The sequence below is a fragment of the Eurosta solidaginis genome, unplaced genomic scaffold (genome assembly GCF_040869045.1).
Source record: "Eurosta solidaginis isolate ZX-2024a unplaced genomic scaffold, ASM4086904v1 ctg00001092.1, whole genome shotgun sequence".
Lineage (NCBI taxonomy): Eukaryota > Metazoa > Arthropoda > Insecta > Diptera > Tephritidae > Eurosta > Eurosta solidaginis.
This window is the reverse complement of record NW_027137026.1, coordinates 163591-185109: the sequence shown is the minus strand read 5'-3', so window position 1 is coordinate 185109 and position 21519 is coordinate 163591. Positions and strand designations below refer to the sequence as shown.

Sequence of the window (21519 nt, the reverse complement as noted above, 5' to 3'; positions counted from 1 at the left end):
TATCGAGATCTAAACAATTTTGGAAAAACGATCGGTGGTGCTCTCCGTCTCCTCCCGCCATCCGCCCTCCTTCAATTGTTTTTTTTAATAGCACGCTTTTATTAGTTATACCTGTATGTTTCTTTGTAACTTTTCATTCGCTCCAACGCGCCTGCTGCCCTATTAACATGGTTTTATAGTTAGCTTCACCTTATTTGTAATCCCGTTAGGGTCATATCGAGACCCTTCCGGGACCATTTCTGGATGGTTTTTGGAATCCGTCCGGGAGCCTGCCGGGGTCATTTCGGAACTTTTTCGGGACTATTTTGGGATCACTTTGAGACTCTTCCGGGATCATTTCTGTATAGTTTTCAGGATCCGTCCGGGATCCCATTGGGGTTATTTTGGGATATTTTCGGGACTATTCCGGGATCATTTCGAGACCCTTCCGGCATCATTTCTGGAAGGGTTTCGGGATCCGTCCGGCATTCAGTCGGGGTATTTTCGGGATCATTTGCGCACCTTTGAGAGATAAATTCTTGATGGTTTCCGGGTTCATTACGGGACTTTTTCGGAGTCATTTTGGGTACTTTCCAGCATCATTTCGGGATGGTTTTCGGGATCCGTCCAGAATACCCTCGGGGCCATTTCGGGGCTATTTGGGGATCATTTGGGGTATCTTCCGGCATCATTTCTGGATGGTTTTCGAGATTCGTCCAAGATCCCGTCGGGGTCATTTCGGGACTTTTTCTCGACTAATACGGGTTCATTTGGGGACCCTCTAGGCATCATTTCTGGATGGTTTTCGGGATCCGTTCGGGATCCCGTCAGGGTCATCTCGGGACTATTAAGGGATCATTTGACGACCTTTCCGGCATCATTTCTGGATAGTTTTCGGGATCCGTCTTGGATCCGGACGAAGTCATTTCGGGACTATTTCGGGATCATTTGGGGTACCTACTAGAGGTTTTCGCCAATCACTTCCTCGGCGGCGGCGGCGTAGGTTCTATTTTATACCGGCGCCGGCGGCGTTGGCGGCGCGCCGGCGTACGCCGGTGTTCTTACTTTAAAAAGCTTGATTTTTCCATTTAAAAAAATAATATTTAGGATAGGTTTTGTTTTGTATGTATTTAAGGAAATCAACGTGTTAGCCATTTCGAAAGATCCGTGGTTTTTGCCTCAAGACCGTTCAAAAATGTTCAGGCGCAGCTCCTTGCGGAGGGATTGTCCCTCGTTCACCTACTCCGGAGAGGCTTCGAGCCTATCCCCGGTCTTTGGAATTGGTACTGCTGCGTCTGCAGAAAAGAAATATATATACATGAAATATGCACATTTTTGTCTGTATATGTATCTCGTGCAAAGGGTAGTTTCACCTAGTGTTAACTCCCAATAATCGTCGCGAATACAATTTCTCTAAACCATTGGTGGCTCCTTGGCGGTCACGCACAAAGGCGACTTACGGTTGCTATTAATGGTCTATTAATATTATTTATAATTTTTAAGAGTTACAATTCCCGATGGGCGAACAGTAGCAATCCCGCACACCAGTCGCTACCACGCCTACCAACCCTCACACCATATGCCAGCACAGAACCTATAGGACTGCGACTTTGAACTCATACCTTCGTCGACGTCACTTTCCTAGAAGCTCTAGTTGTAGCTCCGAAGACTTTCCAACGGATGCTTTTGTCGCGTTATGCTGCCGAGCTACACCAGAGAAACACCTTGAAACGTTAGGGAGTGACTATTCGGCCAAGGATGCCGCCCTCGAAATCATAAGCAGTCTAAGTGTATGTTATTGCGTAATGTGTGAAAATCGTATAATCCTCGGCGCATCTACATAATTAAAATTTTACAAGGACCCCGGATAAAATTTTTAAAATTTAGACCAAAGTTTGCAGAGGTCTGTGTTCACAACATTGATTTCAATAGTCTTCGTTAAATCAAAACGATATTTTTTTTTTGAAAGTCGACCGATTTTAACTTGAAAGATGTTAACTGCTGTTTTCCGGCCTTATGATATAAGAGCCCCTTATGGATGACCGCGTAGCTTCAGTTTTCAGACTAGTTCCACTGTCCACTACGTTAGGGTAGTAGCACACACGGTCATTAGTTCGACTGTCTTGGGAAAGCTTTTGCTTCACCACTTTGAGTGTTCGTGCGAAGGACAAAGCCTCACCAGGTAAATAGTATATGTGCCTATGTATTCACATGTGTAAAAGGAGCCGTAACGTGTAGGTGATATTTAAACTTGGGTCTAGGGACTAGTTTTGGATAGGGCCGCCAACTTTGTCAAAACAGCGGGAGGTTTGGGTGTTGAAGGATGAAGTGTGAAAACCAAAATTAACATTTCAGACGCTATTTTATAGTTTCGCAAATGAACAACAGATATTTGAATGTAAACCCAAGTGATTTTTCAACCCTTCTCATACGTACATAAATCCCCAACTTAAGTATGAGGTAAGTATCATTTCAAACGAGTGTTTATGCCCCTAGAACCTAGTAAAGGATTTGGCATCACTGATTTCGCTTATTCTTTCAGCCAATCGCAATATAAAATTAAAAAAAAAATCACCACCTTTTTGGGTAACAACTTGAGGACAATTCGAAAACAAATCCGCCTTGGGTAACTTTATTTGAATTGATTGTTCATTATTAATTTTTTGAAAAAAATGTCCAAAATGAGCATACAAATTTATAATGTAACTCTTCTTTTAGTGTTTTGTTTTAATAAGTCCGTGTTAAGCTAGCATTGAAAGTGCCTGTTTTTTTAAATAACTTTTGAAAAGTTAGAAAGATTTAAATTTGGCAATTAGTTTCTTATAACTGGCAGCGATGCGCATCCGTTGATACCAGTTTCGACCATATCCGACCAATTTTCGGCATTAATAATAAATGGCCTAAACAGTCTTAAACTGCCGCCGCCGCCGCGCCGATATTTTTGACATTCGGCGGCGGCGTGTGAAAAACGTCCTAAATCGGCGGCGGCGGCGGCGTTTATCGGCGGCGTATATCTCTAGTACCTACCCGCATCATTTCTGGATGGTTTTCGGTATCCGTCCTGGATCCCATCGGGGTCATTTCGGGACTTTTTTGGGATCATTTGAGGTTCCTTCAGGCATCATTTGTAGATGGTTTTCGGGATCCATCCGGGATCCCGTCGGGGTCATTTCGGGACTTTTTCGGGATTAATACGGTATCATTAGGGGACCCTTTCGGGATCCCGTCGGTGTCATTTCAGGACCTTTTCGGGATCAATTGGGGTCCCTTCCGGCATAATTTCTGAATGGTTTTCGGGATTCTGTCGGGGTCATTTCGGCACTTTTTCTAGACTAATACGGTATCATTAGGGGACCCTTTCGGTATCGTTTCTGGATGGTTTTCGGGATCCGATTGGGATCCCGTCGAGGTCATTTCGGGACTATTTCGGGATCATTTGGGGTACCTTCCGGCATCATTTCTAGATGGTTTTCGGGATCCGTCCGGGATCCCGTCGTCGTCTTTTTGGGACTTTTTCTCGACTGATAAGGGATCATTTCGGGACCCTTCCGGCATCATTTCTGGATGATTTTTGGGATCCGTCCGGGATCCCGTCAGGGTCATTTTGGGACTATTAGGGGAATCATTTGAGGACCTTTACGGCATCATTTCTGGATAGTTTTCTGGATCTGTACGGGAAGCCATCGGGGTAAATTCGGGATCATTTGGGGACCCTTTAGGGGCCATTTCTGGATCCATCCGTGATGCCATAGGAGTAATTTCGAGATTATTTTGTTACTTTTCCGGGATAGTTTTGAGACCCTTCCGGGATCATTTCTGGATCCGTGCGGGATCCCATCGTGGTAATTTCCAGACTATTTCGGGATAATTTTGGAACCCTTCCAGAATCATTTCTGTATGGTTTTCGCGAACCGTCGTGGATCCCCTCGGGGTCATTTCGGAACTTTTTCTGGACTATGTCAGGATAATTTAGGAACCCTTCCTGGATATTTTCTGGATGGTTTTTGAGATCCGTCCGTGAGCCCGTCAGGGTCATTTCGGAACTTTTCCGGGACTATTTCGTGATAATTTTGGTACCCTTCAGAGATCATTTCTGTGTGGTTCTCTGAATAAGTCTAGAATCATGTCGTTGTTATTTCGGGTTTTTTTGGAACTATTTCCGGAACTTTTGGAGACCCTTCCGGGGCATTTCTGGATGGTTTTCGGGATCCATTCGCTATATCGTCGGGGTAATTTCGCGACTTTTTTTGGATAACTTCGTGATCATTTGGTGATCAGGTTATCAGCTCATTTAGATCTTTTTTTTACTCAATCATAAAAATAAAATGCATTAGAGAGAAAAAAAATTTTAAACAGATCACTTGATAAGCAGGCTAACGTGAATAGCCCATATATTTCATTTTCTGCTTGCGGACGGGGCCGCGGGTAAAGGCTAGTCTAATATATATTATAAATGGCAAAGTTTGGATGTTTTGATGTCCAGACGTTTGTCTTTGTGCCTCAATCACGCAAGAACGGCTGGCCGGATTTGGATGAAATTTTGCACACATATAGCCAATAGTCTAGAAGGATCTATAAGCTATATATTTTTTCAAATGGGGGAGGTCTTCGCCCCCTAGGAACAGTTATAATTAAATTATTATATTTTGATGAAATTTGGGACACAGACAATAGTCTACTAGTGAAATTTTTTTCGAACATGGAAAGGGGGGTGGGGGTCCCACGACCACTTCAACTATTACTTTTTAATAATTTTTACACATTATAACTTTACGTATACTGGCTTTTACCAATATTACACACTCAATGGGTCAAATACGTCGAGGGCTTACAAAATGATCAGTGACACCCTTCGCCCCCCCCCCTCCGCTTTACCTGTATGTTTCTTTGTAACTTTTCAATCGCTCCAACGCGCCTGCTGCCTTTTAACATGGTTTTATAATTAGCTTCACCTTATTTGTAATCCCGTTAGGGGATCATTTCTGGATGGTTTTCTGGACTATTTCGGGATCATTTTGTATAGTTCTCGGGATCCGTCCTGCCCTGGGACTCTTCCGGCATCATTTCTATATGGGTTTCGGGATCCGTCCGGCATCCCGTCGGGGTATTTTCGGGATCGTTTGCGTATCTTTGAGAGATAAATTCTTGATGGTTTCCGGGATAATTACGGGACTTTTTCGGGTTCATTTTTGGTCCCTTGCGGCATCATTTCTGGATGGTTTTCGGGATCCGTCCGGGATCCCGTCGGGGTCATTTCGGGACTTTTTCGGAATCATTTAGGGTCCCTTCCGGCATCATTTCTGGATAGTTTTCGGGATCCGACTGGGATCGCGACGGGGTCATTTCGGGACTATTTCGGGAACATACCTACCGGCATTATTTCTGGATGGTTTTCGGGATCCGTCCGGAGTCCCATCAGGGTCATTTCGGGACTATTAGGGGATCATTTGCGGACCTTTCTGGCATCATTTCTGATAGTTGAGATCTGGACGGAGCCATTTCGGGACTTTTCAGGATCATTTGGGATACCTACCGGGATCATTTCTGGATGGTTTACGGTATCCGTCCGGGATCCCGTCGGGATCATTTCGGGATCATTTGGGGTCCCTTCCGGCATAATTTCTGGGTGGTTTTCGGGATTCGAGCGGGATCCCGTCGGGGTCATTTCGGGAATTTTTCTCGACTAATACGGGATCATTAGGGGACCCTTTCGGTACCATTTCTGGATGGTTTTCGGGATCCGTCCGGGATACCGTCGGGGTAATTTCAGGACTTTTTCGGGATCATTTGGGGTACCTTCCGGCACCATTTCTAGATGGTTTTCGGGATCCCGTCGGGGTCATTTTGGGACTTTTTCGCGACTAATACGGGATCATTTGGGGGACCCTTTCTCCATCATTTCTAGATGGTTTCCGGGATCCCGTCAGGGTCATTTAGGGACTATTTGGGGATCATTTGGAAACCTTTCCGGCATCATTTCTGAATAGTTTCCGGGATCCGTCGGGGATCCCGTTAGGGTCATTTCGGGATTATTAGAGGAACATTTCAGGACCTTTCCGGCATCATTTCTGGATAGTTTTCGGGATCCGTCCGGGATGCCGTCGGAGTCTTTTTAGGACCTTTTCGGGATCAGTTTTGGTCCCTTCCGCCATCATGTCTGGATAGTTTTCGAAATTCGACCGGGATTTCGTCGGGGTCATTTCGGAACTTTTTCGCGACTAATACGGGATCATTAGGGGACCCTTTCGGTATCATTTCTGGATGGTTTTCGGGATCCGTCCGGGATCCCTTCAGGGTCATTTCGGGACTATTAGGGGATTATTTAATGTACTTTCCGGCATCATTTCTGGATAGTTTTCGGGATACCGTCGGAGTCATTTCGGGACTATTTCGGATCATTTGGGGACCCTTTCGGCATCATTTCTGGATGGTTTTCGGGATCCGTCCGGGATCCCGTCAGGGTCATTTCGGGATTGTTAGGGGGATTATTAAACTGAAATTTAGTATATTTTGGAAAGGATTGTAGCTTCGCTTCTGGTGTCACTTGTTATGTGCTAATCTGCAAATTGTTCTATGGGTTGTACTACATTCTCTAGCCCATCGAGGATAACGCTAAGCGCTTGTATTCTGGCGCTGCATCGTGTATCAGATTCACGTTTGACATCGTAACGTTGAACGTGAGAAAAAACATATATGCTTTCAATTATTCCAGAACCTGTCGTAAGTGTTCCGGATATATGCATGCATTTTTTAGTATAGAAAATTTTTTCCAGAAATCAATACTTTCCAGAAATCATTTATAATAAAAATACAAATTATCCAGGAAGTTCTGCTTTGCGAACCATTTGGCGCCCCTGTGTGTAGCGCCCGGTGCAAATGCTCCCCTTGCCTGCCCCCCACTTTCCACTTGTAGAACTCATTCGTGGCGAGGATGTGTTTTCAAATACCCCTAAATTAGATCATCGATATATCCTCCGGAGACCTGACTAACTTAGAACAAAATACCATAACCTAGCGGCGAACCCTTAAAGAATGTATCGACAACATGATTTAATATCATCGTCCTCAATACAGCCTCAACACGAAGAGGTTTTGAGTATTCGTCAGATCTCTAATGAATATTATCGGAAACCTAATCACCAGGGCTGCTTGAGCCTTGTTGAGAGCAATTATTTAGGTAGACCAGTTCTTCAGTCCAATGTTTGTTTGGCTCAATTTTTTGTTTTACACGAAATTTACCCCTAACCAGCATGTCTAGGTCATCTATGCAGGCAAACACTTGGCAGCAATTGGTTTTAAAGTTGCAGTGTAGAGCATACTGAACCCAGCTCTCATCCCTCTCTGCTACGCAATGAAAATAATTCGATCGAATTCGGGCCATATCTATATCATAATAACATCATAATATTGTGGCGATTTTTAGCATCACTAAGCTGTTAGTAAATAAAGGCTCAACAACAGTAAAGCAAGCTGCCTCTCTTGTGCACCCGAACACATCAATTTAACCCATTTACACACGTACATAAAAGGCGACGAAGAGATATCTCACACACACAGATGTAGTCATCGCCGAAGTAGTTGCTCACACATACACACGCATATGGCCAGTAGAAAGGCATTAACTACAAATATACGTCTATATAGGTGGTAACTAACCAGGAGATCCAACATTTCTAGAAGGTGAAACGTCAAGACCTTTGGAGAAATATGCGGACGAGACAACAGAGAGTATAGAGGCAGCGCAAGCTGAGGAATGTTTACTCAGTTTGATTTAAACACGCTTTTGTTAAGTAAGTCATATTGAAGTACCATTATACTACACCCAAAGTAATCTTAATAAAGACCAGTTTGCAATACTCAAAATTGGAGTGAACTATTCAACAGTTTACCCATTCGAACGTTAGCAGAAGGTTTGGAATAAGCAGAATTTCACCGAAATTCGATACAATTGGTGTCAGAAGTGGAATTGATTTATTTGTTTATTAAGTAAACCAACACAAGTTCTTACAGACTACCAATTCAAAAATTATACAGCATACTATTAACAAAATTCTTACAGGCTACTAACAATTTTCATACAATTAAAAAACAGACTACAAATAAGAAATACAAAATTTAACAAGTCAATGAAAAACTAGCACTTACAGACTAATATAAAAGTATTGATAACTAAAAAAACACACTTCAATAAATTAATAAAAACATTCTTCGACAAAGAGAAATCAAGCTCGATAAAATATGCGATCTTATTAATTTCACTCACAGCGCGGGTAATTAATTGGGGAATTTCACGCATAATTCATTTACTATTAATGCCATAAAAAGGGTAAAAGCTTCTAAGTTCTCTTCTGGGAACATTAAAATAAATTTTCTTAAGAAGAGCAGCACAATCTGTATCCCCATGGATGATGCAATATAAAAGGTCAAAGAAAGAATAGACCTTCTCGCTTCTAAAGGTTTAAGATTTAAAAGAAGTAAACGTGCATTATATGCGGGAAGCGGGCTAGTATATCTAAGCGACCGCAGACAGTATTTAAGAAAACTTTTTGAACTCGCTCAATCCTGTTAATTGCAAACTGTTGGAACGGTCGCCAAAGGATAGTGGCATACTCGAGATGAGATCGTACAAATGAATTGTAGAGCAATTTAAGTGTATATGGGTCAAAGAACTCGGAACTATTACGCCGAATAAAACCAAGCATTGCATACGATTTGGCTATGATAAAGTTTACATGGCTGTTGAAAGAAAGTTTGGTATTATAAACCACACCATGGTCCTTGATTTTATCAACAGTCTGCACTGGATTGTTATCAATGGTATATGAACTATTAAACTTAAAGCTCAATTTAGAGTAGGTTACGTGAAAGCATTTACTAATATTTAAAGAGAGGTGCGATCTAACGCACCAGGAATGGAGACTATTAATTTCATACTGAAGTTCGAAAATATCACGCGAAGACTTTATATAGGAGAAAATTTTAAGATCATCACCATACAAGAGAAACTTAGCATACGAAAAGCAAGCGCTGATGTCCTTGACGAACAGGACAAAGACCAAGGGTCCAAGAATACTGACTTGCGGAACGCCGGAAGTCGAAACGTAAGGATCGAATGATACACCATCAGTACAGTCAATACACCATCTGTTAATTAAATATGATTTTAGCCACTACAGAAAAATTGAGTGAAAACCAAGACAGGAAAGTTTATGAATAAGTGATACCTTATCTAAAGCTTTGGGGAAGTCAGAATAAGCACAATCTACCTGGCATCCAGATGCAAAAGCAGATATACAATACTCACTAAACTCCACTAGATTGGTGACCGTCGAACGTCCCGCAACAAAACCATGCCACTTGGCACAAATTAGGCTCTTCACTGAAAAGTATAACTTGTCTTTTACAACACGAAACAGTAGTGAGCTTTGATATAGCTCTGTAGTTACAGACATCACTCTTATTTCCAGATTTGTAGATAGGAGTTTTTGATGCAAGTTTCCAAGCATCAACAAACTCCCCGCACTAAAGTTAATATGTCAACAGGATCTCAAGAGGCAAAACTAAGGCCGGACAACCTTTAATCAAGGCACTTGAGATACCATCAGAATATGTCTTGACCGATTGCTTTAATTTAGTAATAACACTTGAGATATCGTCACATGAAATTGACATTGAACCGGAATCCAGAGAAGAATTTAAATCAGAAAGAAGGGGCATCATCATAGGATGCAAAATTAGCACTGAAAAAGTCCGCAAACAGGTTCAATACCGCACTAGGATTTTTAGCTACATTATCTTGGTAAAAGACAAAAGCAGGAACCGAGGAGCAGGTCCTTTTAGATTTAATAAAATTCCAAAATGTTTTAGGATTGGACTTAATGTTTATCTGAAAGCTAAGAATATAGTTTTTGTAAAGAAACTTATCCAGACAGTTAAACTCCTTTAGATACTGCTGATACTTCTCGTAAAAGGAGAGACTCTTGGTCTGACTAAACTTTTTGTAGTATTTGTTTCGCAAATTCCTCAATTTTTTTAAACCCTTTGTTAAAGACTGAAACATGCCCTAAACATAGGTCAAAGAGCTATGATATAAATATTTCATAGGAAATGCTAATATCTGAGGTGGAAAAAAGATCGGCCGAGTTAATTTCCGAGAAAACATGGTTAAGGATAGACATATCGCACCGTGCAAAATTAAAAGCGATATCATCATTTATAGAGGGTAAACAAAACTCATAAAACTCAAGTTTAAGAACAATAGTAGTATGATGCATATCCGACGGAGCAAATGGTGCATGGCATTCGGATATGTTAAAATTAATATTATCAGTATAAGATCTAATATTCTGTCTTTTTTAGTGAAGTTATTGATTTGTAGTAAATTTAAGCTTAGCATGTTATCTAAAAAATAAATCTCAAAGGCTTATTAAGAACTACAGACGAAATATTGTCAGCATGAGCTTTATAAAGATCTTCAGAACTATTCGGCGGAATATAAGATGCCATCACGAATAGAGAGCCGGAGTACGTAGAGCCACTAACATTAACATAGAGCTGGTCAAGTAGCGAATCGTTATTATCCAGCTGAATTAGGGAAGTATTATACTTGCGTTGAACTGCAATAAGTACACCTCCACCTCGCAAACGCCCAGTTTTTCCTGCATCCCTGTCTTTACGGAAAACGACTAACAAATTGGGATCGAAGAATTAGCCATCAAAAAAATCTGGAGTCAGCCAAGTTTCAACAATGACAAAGATATCGTCAGAGAGGATAGATAGAATAAGAGACGTCATTTCAATTTTTATTTGTAATGTACCTGATTGGCGGGTATTAGAAAATTGGCTTCTACACATTTTTATTTTTCGTTATACCCAGCTTTTCTGGAGGGGTAGGGATTGGTCTCATATAACTACTCACTTAATTTCAGTCGTCTAGCCTTAATATATTGACTACGAAAAATTCCAGTTGTATGGGAGGTGTCACGCGCCCTTGTCGAAAACTATTTTTATATAGCCTACCATAGATTGACGCACTCAGGGTATGTCATGGCAAAATTTCGTTCGATTCCATTCTGCGGTTTAGGCTGCAAGTCCAAACATACATACAGACATACTTTCACAAATATATAGTAGATGTACCTGATTGGCGGGTATTAGAAAATTGGCTTCTACACATTTTTAAGAAGTGTATATTAATATATATTGTGATTGTTGGAAAGAGGATGAATTAATACAATTATTTAAAACAATCAAAAATACCTCATCATAATTGGAGTGGACTTCTTAATCGACCAAGGCATCAAGATCGACATGCAAAGCAAGAAGATGCGATATAAGAACATGGACGTGCTACTTAATTTTGGCTACGAAAAAGGCTACAGCAGTAAACAAGTACTGGTGGAGGAGAATCAGCAAATACCACCAAAATCGGAGGCGGTCAGCTGGGCAAAGATTGATGGAGATTGTGGAACAAACAAATTGTGGGCTGTCGAGGCAGCAAACAAATCAACAACGAAAATACTTGTAGGAAAAACCCTGGGTACAACTAAACAAGATGGACGTATTCCGGTACGAGTACTCAATGAGTTCAAGTCACCATTCAAACTGATACTATATTGGGAAGATGCCAAGAGGCTGATGTAATTATTAACTGTGAGTAGATCCAGCAAAACGTTTCAACAAGCAACATTGATCTTTCAAATGACATCACGGCATGGACGGAGGGTATAGAGGAAGACTATCAGAATAAGGCAAATCAACTGCTCCTAAAGTACGCAAATATATTTGGCCAAGATGGCTCCAATCCAGGCCGCACCAAGGTTGTGAAACATCAAATTGGCACTGGAGATGCGAGGCCGATCCATCAAGCTCCTCGTAGTATTTCACTGGCGAAGGGGAAAGTTGTGAGTCAAATCATACAAGAAATAAGCGACAGCTAGTCCATTGAGCTCACCGGTGGTGGGGTTTTGCGTGGACTACCGGAAGTTGAATGACGTCACGAAAAAGTATAGCTACCCCTTGCCAAGAATTGACGACACTCTGGACTTGCTCTCTGGTACGAAACGGTTTTCCACACTGGACTTTAAAAGCGGCTACTGGCAAGTGGAAGTGAAGGAGGAAGACAAGGAGAAAACAGCCTTGAGTGTCGGTGCTGGTCTTTGGAAATTTACAGTCCTTTGGACTATGTAATGCACCAGCTACTTTTTAAAGATTTATGGATCAGGTGTAATGTATCCAAAGTTTCTGCATACATATCTACACACATAACACACGCGGTGTCCTAAGTTGTTTAGTCTGTAACTAAGAATTTGCTGACACCGCGTATTCCTCTACTCCAACATTTTCACACGTTTTCAGCAAGTACATTGAAGCAACTTATGAATGTGGTGTACGAATGTGTATGCATACGCTTGGCTACATGACTTTTGTTATTTTGTTAGACTTAGTAAGAATGTAAGAATTAAGAGTAAATACCCAGTAGCAAAATAATTCAGAACTGAAAAAGGTAAGCGAGTTGGTAATAGGTTACGGGGTGAGAGAAGAAACAAATGTTCGTTTTAAAATCGTTGTTGTTATTTTTGAACAGAAGTATTTAAATCAAAGTATGTATGTCGGTAATGTGAAGAGCTGATCAATTCATTTCCCCAAGTATGTGAATTGGTAATTCATATAATTGACTGGTTAATATCCACGCGTAAGCGAGTTGTTCAGGTATGAATTGTCGTAGGGACATCGCTGTGTTAAAATTCAGCGATGAATTCAGCAGTGGACCCCCACCTTGGCTATTACTAACTCATTTCCTATATATTACCTTTTGCTACTGGGTATTGTTTATGTTTATCTAGTAACTAAGTAGCGCATAAGAATTATGTATAAATACGCTGAAGTTTTTATTAATAAAGAAGATTCGGTATTCGGCACTCAAGGGTGCCACCTCCTTAAATAATCTTGTTTAATTATTTTGGGGTATGTGTGGTGCCTCCACTCAAATAAATAATTTAATATATTTTACACAGGTACTGAAAGGACTCCATTGGAAAACATGTTTAGTGTACTTAGACGATAATATCGAATTGGGAAAGAACTTTAAAGAACATATTAAGAACTTAGAGGAAGCTTTCCAGACAATACCTGGCGCTGGTCCGAAACTAAGTGCCAAAAAGTGTTCGCTGTTTAAAAAGGAAGTAAGTTATTTGGGTCACGTGGTAACGACAGAGGGCATCTACACTGCGAATGAAAAGATAGAGGCGTGAAAGGATTGGCCAAGACAACAGAACCTGCATGAATTTGAGAAGTTTCCTTTCGCTGTGCACTTATTACCGCCAATTTGTACCAAAAATTTGCCAGCGTAGCCCCATAGCCTCCATGAGCTTACAAGAAAAAATAAAGTTTCTGAATGGAAGAAGGAGCTAAGATGTGGCTCTCCAAACATTGAAAGAGCGTTTGTGCACTGCCCCAATGTTGGCATATCCGATTGCAGGAGCAACATTTATTCTAGATACAGATGCCAGTGAATATGCAATAGCAGGCGTTTTATCACAACTAGTCGACGGACAGGAGATTTCAACCGACGAACTGGAAAACCAGAGAAGAACAATTGTGTTACGCGGTAGAGAGTTGCTGGCATTGGTAGAGTGCATTAAACATTTTCACAAGTACCTCTACGGGCAGCGATTCCGCATCAGGACAGATGTCGTTGAAATGGCTCCTGCAGTTCCGTAATTCACAAGGTCAATTGGCAAGGTGGATCGGGCGACTACAAAGCTATGACTTTTACATTGAGCATCGGAAAGGTAGTACCCATGGAATGCCGATGCAATGTCACGAAGACCATGTAATTTGGAATGCAAACACTGTTCGAAAGCTGAGCTAAGGAAAACATCATAGAATGTCCGGCTTATGACTATAATGTGTTCGGATGAATGGGCCATGGAACAACTAAGGAAGTGTCAGCAAGAAGATACAGATCTGTCACAGGTTATGCGAGGGCTCGAAAGAAATGAAAACCAAATAAAGATATGTCAGCAGAGAGTCCTATTGCGAAGTCATATGGGAACAGTTTGGATACAGGATGGTCAATGTAAGAAGAAAACTAGTAGTTGTTCCCAGGAAAAGGATTCCTGACGTTCTCAACGAGCTACATAATGGTCCAAGTGGAGGCCATCTGGGGATCACGAAGACGCTTGAGAAAATTAGGCAGAGATTCTATTGGGTTCTTTGCCGTCAGTCGGTCATGGATGTGGATTGCCAACTGCGAGGTTTGCAGCAGAGCGAAGGGGCCCGAATCCCCAAGTCGTGGCCAGATGAAGCAATATAACTCAGGTGCACCATTTGAAAGGATCGCTATGGATATCACAGTTCCATTTTCCTACTAACAATCGCGGAAACAAATATGTACTGGTGGTTATGGATTACTTAGCATATGGCCAGAGGTATACTCATCCCAAATCAAGAAGCTGAAACAGTATCAGAAGTGTTTGCAAACAATTGGGATGGAGGTGTACCAATGGAGTTATATTGTGACCGAGGCAGGAATGTGAATGCAGCTTGTGTTCCAAGAAATGTGTAAGACATTGGCAGTCGAAAAACACGGATACAGTTGTATTGCATCCTCAGTCCGTTGGTATGGTGGAACGATATAAAAGAACCTTGGAGGAGCGCTTGAGGAAAGTAGAGGACAAGTTCCATTAAGAGTGGGGATACATACATATCATTATTCTTGATGTCTTACCTATCGGCAGTGCATAAAACAACGGCCAAACTCCCGCAAAGGTAATTTTTGGCAATGACCTTCCACTGTCAGCTGATTTGATGTTTGGGATAAATGCCGATTCGGAGAGAAATACCAAGAAATCCACTGGCGTCTTGGAGGAAGAGATGAAGGAAATACACGATCTTATAAGAGAACGAACCAAGATTATGAGTGACAAGATGAAAGCCAGATATGATAAAGCAATTCATTCAGAAGGCTTTCGGGGAAGGAGATTTGGTGCTGTTATACAACCCACAACGAAAAAATGGTTTGTCCTCCGAAATTACAGTGTAAGTGGGAAGGCCCATAAAAGTTGTAAAAACGAATCAACGATGTAGTTTGCATCATACAACCATTGGCTAACAACGAAAGAAAATGAAAGTGGTTCATTTGGACAGGCTGGCAGGTTTAGATCGGGGACGAGCCGACTTAGGTGGAGGGCAGTGTGGCGAATGTTAGCATAACTAGACTGTTAGTAAATAAAGGCACAACAACAATAAAGCAAGCTGCCTCTCTTGTGTACACGAACACATCAATTTAATCCATTTACACGCGTACATAAAGGCGACGAAGAGATATTCCACACACACAGATGTAGTCATCGCCGAAGTAGTTACTCATACATACACACGCATATGACCAGTAGAAAAGCATTAACTACAAATATACATGTACATATATAGCTGGTAACCAAGCAGGAGATACAACAGTTGCAGAAGGTGAAACGTCTAGACCTTTGGAGAAATATGCGGAAGAGACAATAGATAGAATAAAAGCAGCGCGAGCTGACGAACGAGTAATCAGTTTGAGTTAAACACGCTTTTGTTAAGTACTTGATATTGAAGTATAATTGTACTACTCCCAAAATCTAAAGAAAGACCAGTTTGAAATACTGAAAATTGCAGTGAATTTTTCGACAGTTTAGCGATTCGAACGATAGCAGAAAGTTTGAAATAAGCGGAATTTCCCCGAAATTCTTTGCAATATAAAGAAAAGTGTAGTTATTTGGGTTGAAAGAAATTTTTTTCAAAATCAAATTTTATAGTCAAATTGTTTTTCTTGTTTCGTTCTCGATAAATTGCACTAAAGATGGCGCAACGCCGAAACCGGTTTGTCTCCGTACCAAACTTGACGAGGAATGGCGGGAAATGGTTCCAATTCAAGTAATTGCTGTATATTGGAACAATTTTCCATCATTCCTTGTCAAATTTGATTTGAAAACGAACCGGGTTCGGTGTTGTGCCATCTTCAGTGCTATTTTTTGAGAACGAAAAGGGAAACTAATATTTTACCTATGCACTTGGTATTTGAGAAAAGTTTCTTTTGACACAAGTCTTCACTTTTGCACCCTATCGAAAAATCAACAACATAAAAGACAACAATTCAATTTCAACTAAAACCAAAAGCTTTGCCTGCAATTAAAAAAACTTACCCTTCAGTACGTATTTTGAATTCTTCTGCTCTATACGCCGTTTCATGTGGCCTTGTATAAAAATACGTGAAATTCATTCTTCGGCAGCGGAAAGCCCTAGCATCGTCAAGGGTCATTCCACGGTGCATATACCAGATTCCTTCGAACTGTAAATAATTAAAGCATAACGTCGCTGCGCTCACAAAAACAGTTATGTGTTTTTCAGTAACTTTTCAGGAGATCAAAAAAACTTATTTCTGGTGTCCATTTGCAATATTTTGCAAATGTCGTATTTTGAAATATTTTATGGAAAGTACGTTATTGATGTGTGAAGGAAAAAATCATTATTTTTAACCCATTATGACGTGATAAATATTTTCGCCGTTTTATAGCACATAGCTGCTTTCAAACATGATTCAAATTTGCTTTCGGCGGTAGGGAAATGCATGCAATTTTTGCCGTTATTCCTCATTATGATTACGGAGATTACCCCTTAAGCCCATGGGAGGTGCAGCTTCATCAATCAGATGTCTGTTGGGCTGCCCAGGTTTCTGGGTATGTTTTTCAACAGAAACAGAACTGTTTGGGAGTACTATCGCCTCATTGTGTACGTGGTGTTCTGGGGACGTAAGAAAACAGGCCGTAGCGGTTCTGAGAGCAGTATTTTGGCAGGCCTGTATTTTCTTCCAGTGAGTAACCTTTAGGCTTGGCGACCATATCGGGACGCGAAGCATGCAACCGGCCGTCCAATTTCTTTGTAAGTAGTAATGAGCGTTTCTTTGTCTTTACCCCAAGTGCTGCCGGAAAGAGGTTTGGCGATTTTTTACGGCTCTGGATTTTCGGTACAATCCAAAATGTAGATCCTGATCGAACGTCACATCCAAGATTTTAGGGTGTAAGACAGTCGGTAACGTAATGCCGATGTCGGGATTAAATAGATGTGGTGGGTGATAAACGCGAGACCGCCTGCATTTCCGCTCTCGCGATCTCTTCTGTGGACGTTATGTCCAGAGCAGGTCCTCAGCAGATATTGCTGTATATTTGGTCTCTTGGATCGCTGCAATGCGCATGTTATGCCGCTTCATGAAATCAACTACATATCTCCGTGATCTTCCCAGTTAAGCCACAACAGTTTAACTGCAGATTTTTGAAGCGCAACGGGGTTAACGCGGTTACTCTGGGGGTACGTCTGAGTTGAGGGAGGCCAGGGCGCAATTGCTGTTGGGGCCTTGGGACTAGACTTCCCTGGGTAAGCATTTGGGTAACCGATGTAGTTGGGTTTGCGGCCTAGCAGTATGGCGCGATAAAACCCGTCGGGGCATTGCCGTCGCTGAGACCAGAACATCTAAGAAAGTGGCATCGTCCAAGGCAGGAGCTGCATTGGACACATGTTGCAACCATATATATTCTGTGCTGGCAAACGTTGCAAAAGGTGGTAGAGACCTAAGAATTTGTTTCTCTGACCTACTCGAGTGCTAGTGCCGGAAAGAGGGGGAGAAGAAGACGGGGGCGGGGGCTGATGCTCGGCATTGCTACCGACTCTACTACGGAGATTGTAGTTATGAGGAGGAGCGATGTTGTTGTTGTTGTAGCGATAGGGTTGCTCCCCGAAGGCTTTGGGGAGTGTTATCGATGTGATGGTCCGTAACTCATAACGAAAAAACTAGTAAAATATTGACGGCCTACTTGCTGTACAAGGAAATATTTTTGGGACACCTGTGTCGCATATGCCTGAAATGGTTAAAAATACGGTTATGTTGTTGTTGTAGCGATAAGGTTGCTCCCCGAAGGCTTTGGGGAGGGTTGTCGATGTGATGGTCCTTTACCGGATATAGATCCGGTACGCTCCGGTAACACAACACCATTAAGGTGCTATCCCGACCATCTCGGGAACGATTTATGTGGCCACATTAAACCTTCAGGCCATCACCTCCCTCCCCACCCCCAAGTTCCATGAGGAGCTTGGGGTCGCCAGAGCCTCGCCTGTTAGTGAAACAGGATTCGCCGCGGATAGGTGAGGTTAACAATTGGGTTGGAGAAGCTATATATTGCGATGGGAACCTGAAGGGTTACGCTACACACCCCTTGAACCTGGTATTTTAGTCGCATCTTACGACAGGCATACCTACCGCGGGTATATTACCCCCTTACCCATCGGGGGAGGAGCGATCGTATGAGCTGGTGGCGCCATGGGGCCGGAGCAGCAGTGGTTACTTGTTATGGCTTGCTGAGAAGCGGGGCAGCTAGAAGGAAGTACACGCAGACTACGGGACTCCCTTGGGCGTAATCAGCAAGGAGCCAAATTTATAAAAGTTATGAGGGCTTCGGGTTTTGGGCTCTAGCCCAGAACATCCTGTCCGATGCAACCATCTCTTGCACGTGACACATTGACAAGAGTGTGCCCGTCCTAAAAAGATTATTTTCCGGCAAACGCGGCAAAACCATTTCTCTGCACCGGGGTCAGTACAGGTCCTGGATTGTGTTCGATACCCTCCCGGAGCAGGAGAATATTGCGCAGTCACGCTGCAAGGATCTGCTGGGAGGATGACAATTTGTGGGAGGGACGCAACAAATTAAATGGGGTTACACTGAATTGGTCGGGAAAAATCCCGAGTCGCTCCGGTTCATAGAACCTGCTGCCTTGGGAAGCGAGATGGTTTGTAATTATTTTTTACATTGAAATCAAAGCACTTTCGCGAGCGATTCAAAAAAATTATAAGCTAGTGAGTAAGTACATAACCGTTTTTCAGTACTGTGAGCACATAGTTGTTTTCATTCACTTCTAAACCAAAAGATATATAAGAAAACTGCATATGCAGAAATGTGGGCTCTATATAGTGATAATAAAATATGCAATAAAAAAAATTTTAAGAAAAACACATAACTGTTTTCGTTAGCGCAGCGACGATAAGCTTTTAAAATGGTTTTAAAGTCTATGCATAGTACTATAAAATTGGCCTAGCTATATACATAGAGCTGACACTTAATTTATTTAAGTATATAAAACTTCACACTCACCGCTTCTCTCTCCACGTTTTGCACATATTGTATATCTGTTCGACACGAACCTGGCTTTCGACCTTGTCCGGCCACCAAATATGATGATGTCAAAAAAATTAAAACTAACAAAGGGGAACTGCAAAAAAAAAATGAAATTAATTAAAAAACAAGTAAGGAAGGCTAAGTTCGGGTGTAACCGAATATTACATACTCAGCTGAGAGCTTTGGAGACAAAATAAAGTAAAATCACCATGTAGGAAAATGAACCTAGGGTAACCCTGGAATGTGTTTGTATGACATGGGTATCAAATGAAAGGTGTTAATGATTGTTTAAAAGGGAGTGGGCCTTAGTTCTATAGGTGGACGCCTTTTCGAGATATCGCCATAAAGGTGGACCAGGGTAACCCAGAACATCATTTGTCGGGTACCGCTAATTTATTTATATATGTAATACCACGAACAGTATTCCTGCCCTGATTCCAAAGGCTTTTGATTTCGCCCTGCAGAACTTTTTTATTTTCTTCTACTTAATATTGCAGGTGTCACACCCATTTTACAAAGTTTTTTTCTAAAGTTAAATATATTATATTTTCCGTCAATAAACCAATCCAATTACCATGTTTCATCTCTTTATTCATATTTGGTATGGAATTGTGGAATTTTTCGTAATTTTCGATATCGAAAAAGTGGGCGTGGTCATAGTAGTATTTCGGCCATTTCTATACCAAGATAAAGTGAGTTCAGATAAGTGCGTGGACTAAGTTTAGTAAAGATATATCGATTTTTGGTCAAGTTATCGTGTTAACGGCCGAGCGGAAGGGAAGGACGGTCGACTATGTATAAAAACTGGGCGTGTCTTCAACCGATTTCGCCCAGTTTCATAGAAAACAGTTATCGTCATGGAATCCATGCCAATACCAAATTTCAAAATGACTGGTAAATTTTTGTTCGACTTATGGCATTAAAAGTATTCTAGACAAATTAAATGAAAAAGGGCGGAGCCACGCCCGTTTTGAAATTTTCTTTTAGTTTTGTATTTTGTTGCACCATATCATTTATGGAGTTGAATGTTGACATAATTTACTTATATACTCTAAAGATATTAAATTTTTTATTACAATTTGACTTTTAAACATTTTTTTTTATAGTGGGCGTGTTCGTCATCCGATTTTGTTAATTTTTATTTGGCAAACATATAGTAATAGGGGTAGCGTTCCTGCTAAATTTCATCATTATATCTTTAACGACTGCCAAGTTACAGCTTGCAAAATATTTAAATAACCTTCTTTAAAAAGTGGCCGGTGCCACGCCCAATGTCCAAAATTTTACTAATTTTCTAATCTGCTGTCATAAGGTCAATCAACCCACCAAGTTTCATCGCTCTATCCATCTTTGATAACGAATTATCGCACTTTTTCGGTTTTTCGAAATTTTCGATATCGAAAAAGTGGGCGTGGTTATAGTCCTATTTCATTCATTTTAAATAGCGATCTGAGATGAGTGCCCAGGAACCCACATACCAAATTTCATCAAGATACCTCAAAATTTACTCAAGTTATCGTATTCATGGAGAGACAGACGGACGGACGGACGGGCGGACGGACATGGCTAAATGGATTTCTTTTTTCGCCCGGATCATTTTGATATATAGAAGTCTATATCTATCTAGATTAGTTTATGCCGGTACGGGGTACATTTATGCGAACAAAATTAATATACTCTGTGAGCTCTGCTCAGTTGAGTATAACAAGTAAAAGTGTCTAAGTTCGGGTGTAACCGAACATTATATACTCAGCGTGAGCTTCAATTGTACATTTCATTTCAGATAAATAACTTTTCTACATAACACGTGGCTCCGCCCGTTTAAAAAAAATGTCTCCCCATTTCCTCGTATAATAAAACTTGATAAGTGAAATATCATTGATTCAAAACTATTTTTTGCTAAGTTATAGCTTATTATTCTAGTCTACGACCCTTTTAAGCTTATTTTATATCTAAGCTGCCGTAGTCTTTAACTGATCCCGTCCATTTTTACTAGACATATTTTCTGCTATAAGGAAAATACGTGTACACAATTTTGTTACGATATGTTAATTTTTCTTCGAGTTATGGCTCCCGAAACAGAAAATGGCTTAGATATAAAAGGGGCGCTACCACGCCTATTTTTTAAATTTGAAGTTTTTCCTATTGATTGTTATAAATCTACTTGGGAAATGAAATACCATTATATAAAGTTCTTTTCCAAAAAGATATAACTTATTTTATTCGTCCACGATCCTTTTAAACATATTTTATATGAAAGTGGGCGTGGTCTTTAAAAGATTTCGTTAATTTTTCTTCAAATCATTCCTTATAGTAAAGGCAACCTCTCTGCCGA

The 21519-nt window shown here is 41.1% G+C and overlaps 1 protein-coding gene across 2 annotated transcripts in view; it reads right to left on the bottom strand.

The window, feature by feature from the left end:
- LOC137236030 (uncharacterized) overlaps positions 1 to 21519 on the bottom strand; it is a 73667-nt gene that overhangs the window by 29199 nt on the left and 22949 nt on the right. For both annotated transcript variants that reach the window (XM_067758748.1, XM_067758749.1), the window contains exons 2-3: positions 19161 to 19278; positions 16164 to 16309 (exon numbers count right to left, since the gene is read on the bottom strand). In XM_067758748.1, coding sequence (XP_067614849.1) covers positions 16164 to 16309; positions 19161 to 19278 — 264 coding nt within the window. The remainder of the gene's footprint in view (positions 1 to 16163; positions 16310 to 19160; positions 19279 to 21519) is intronic.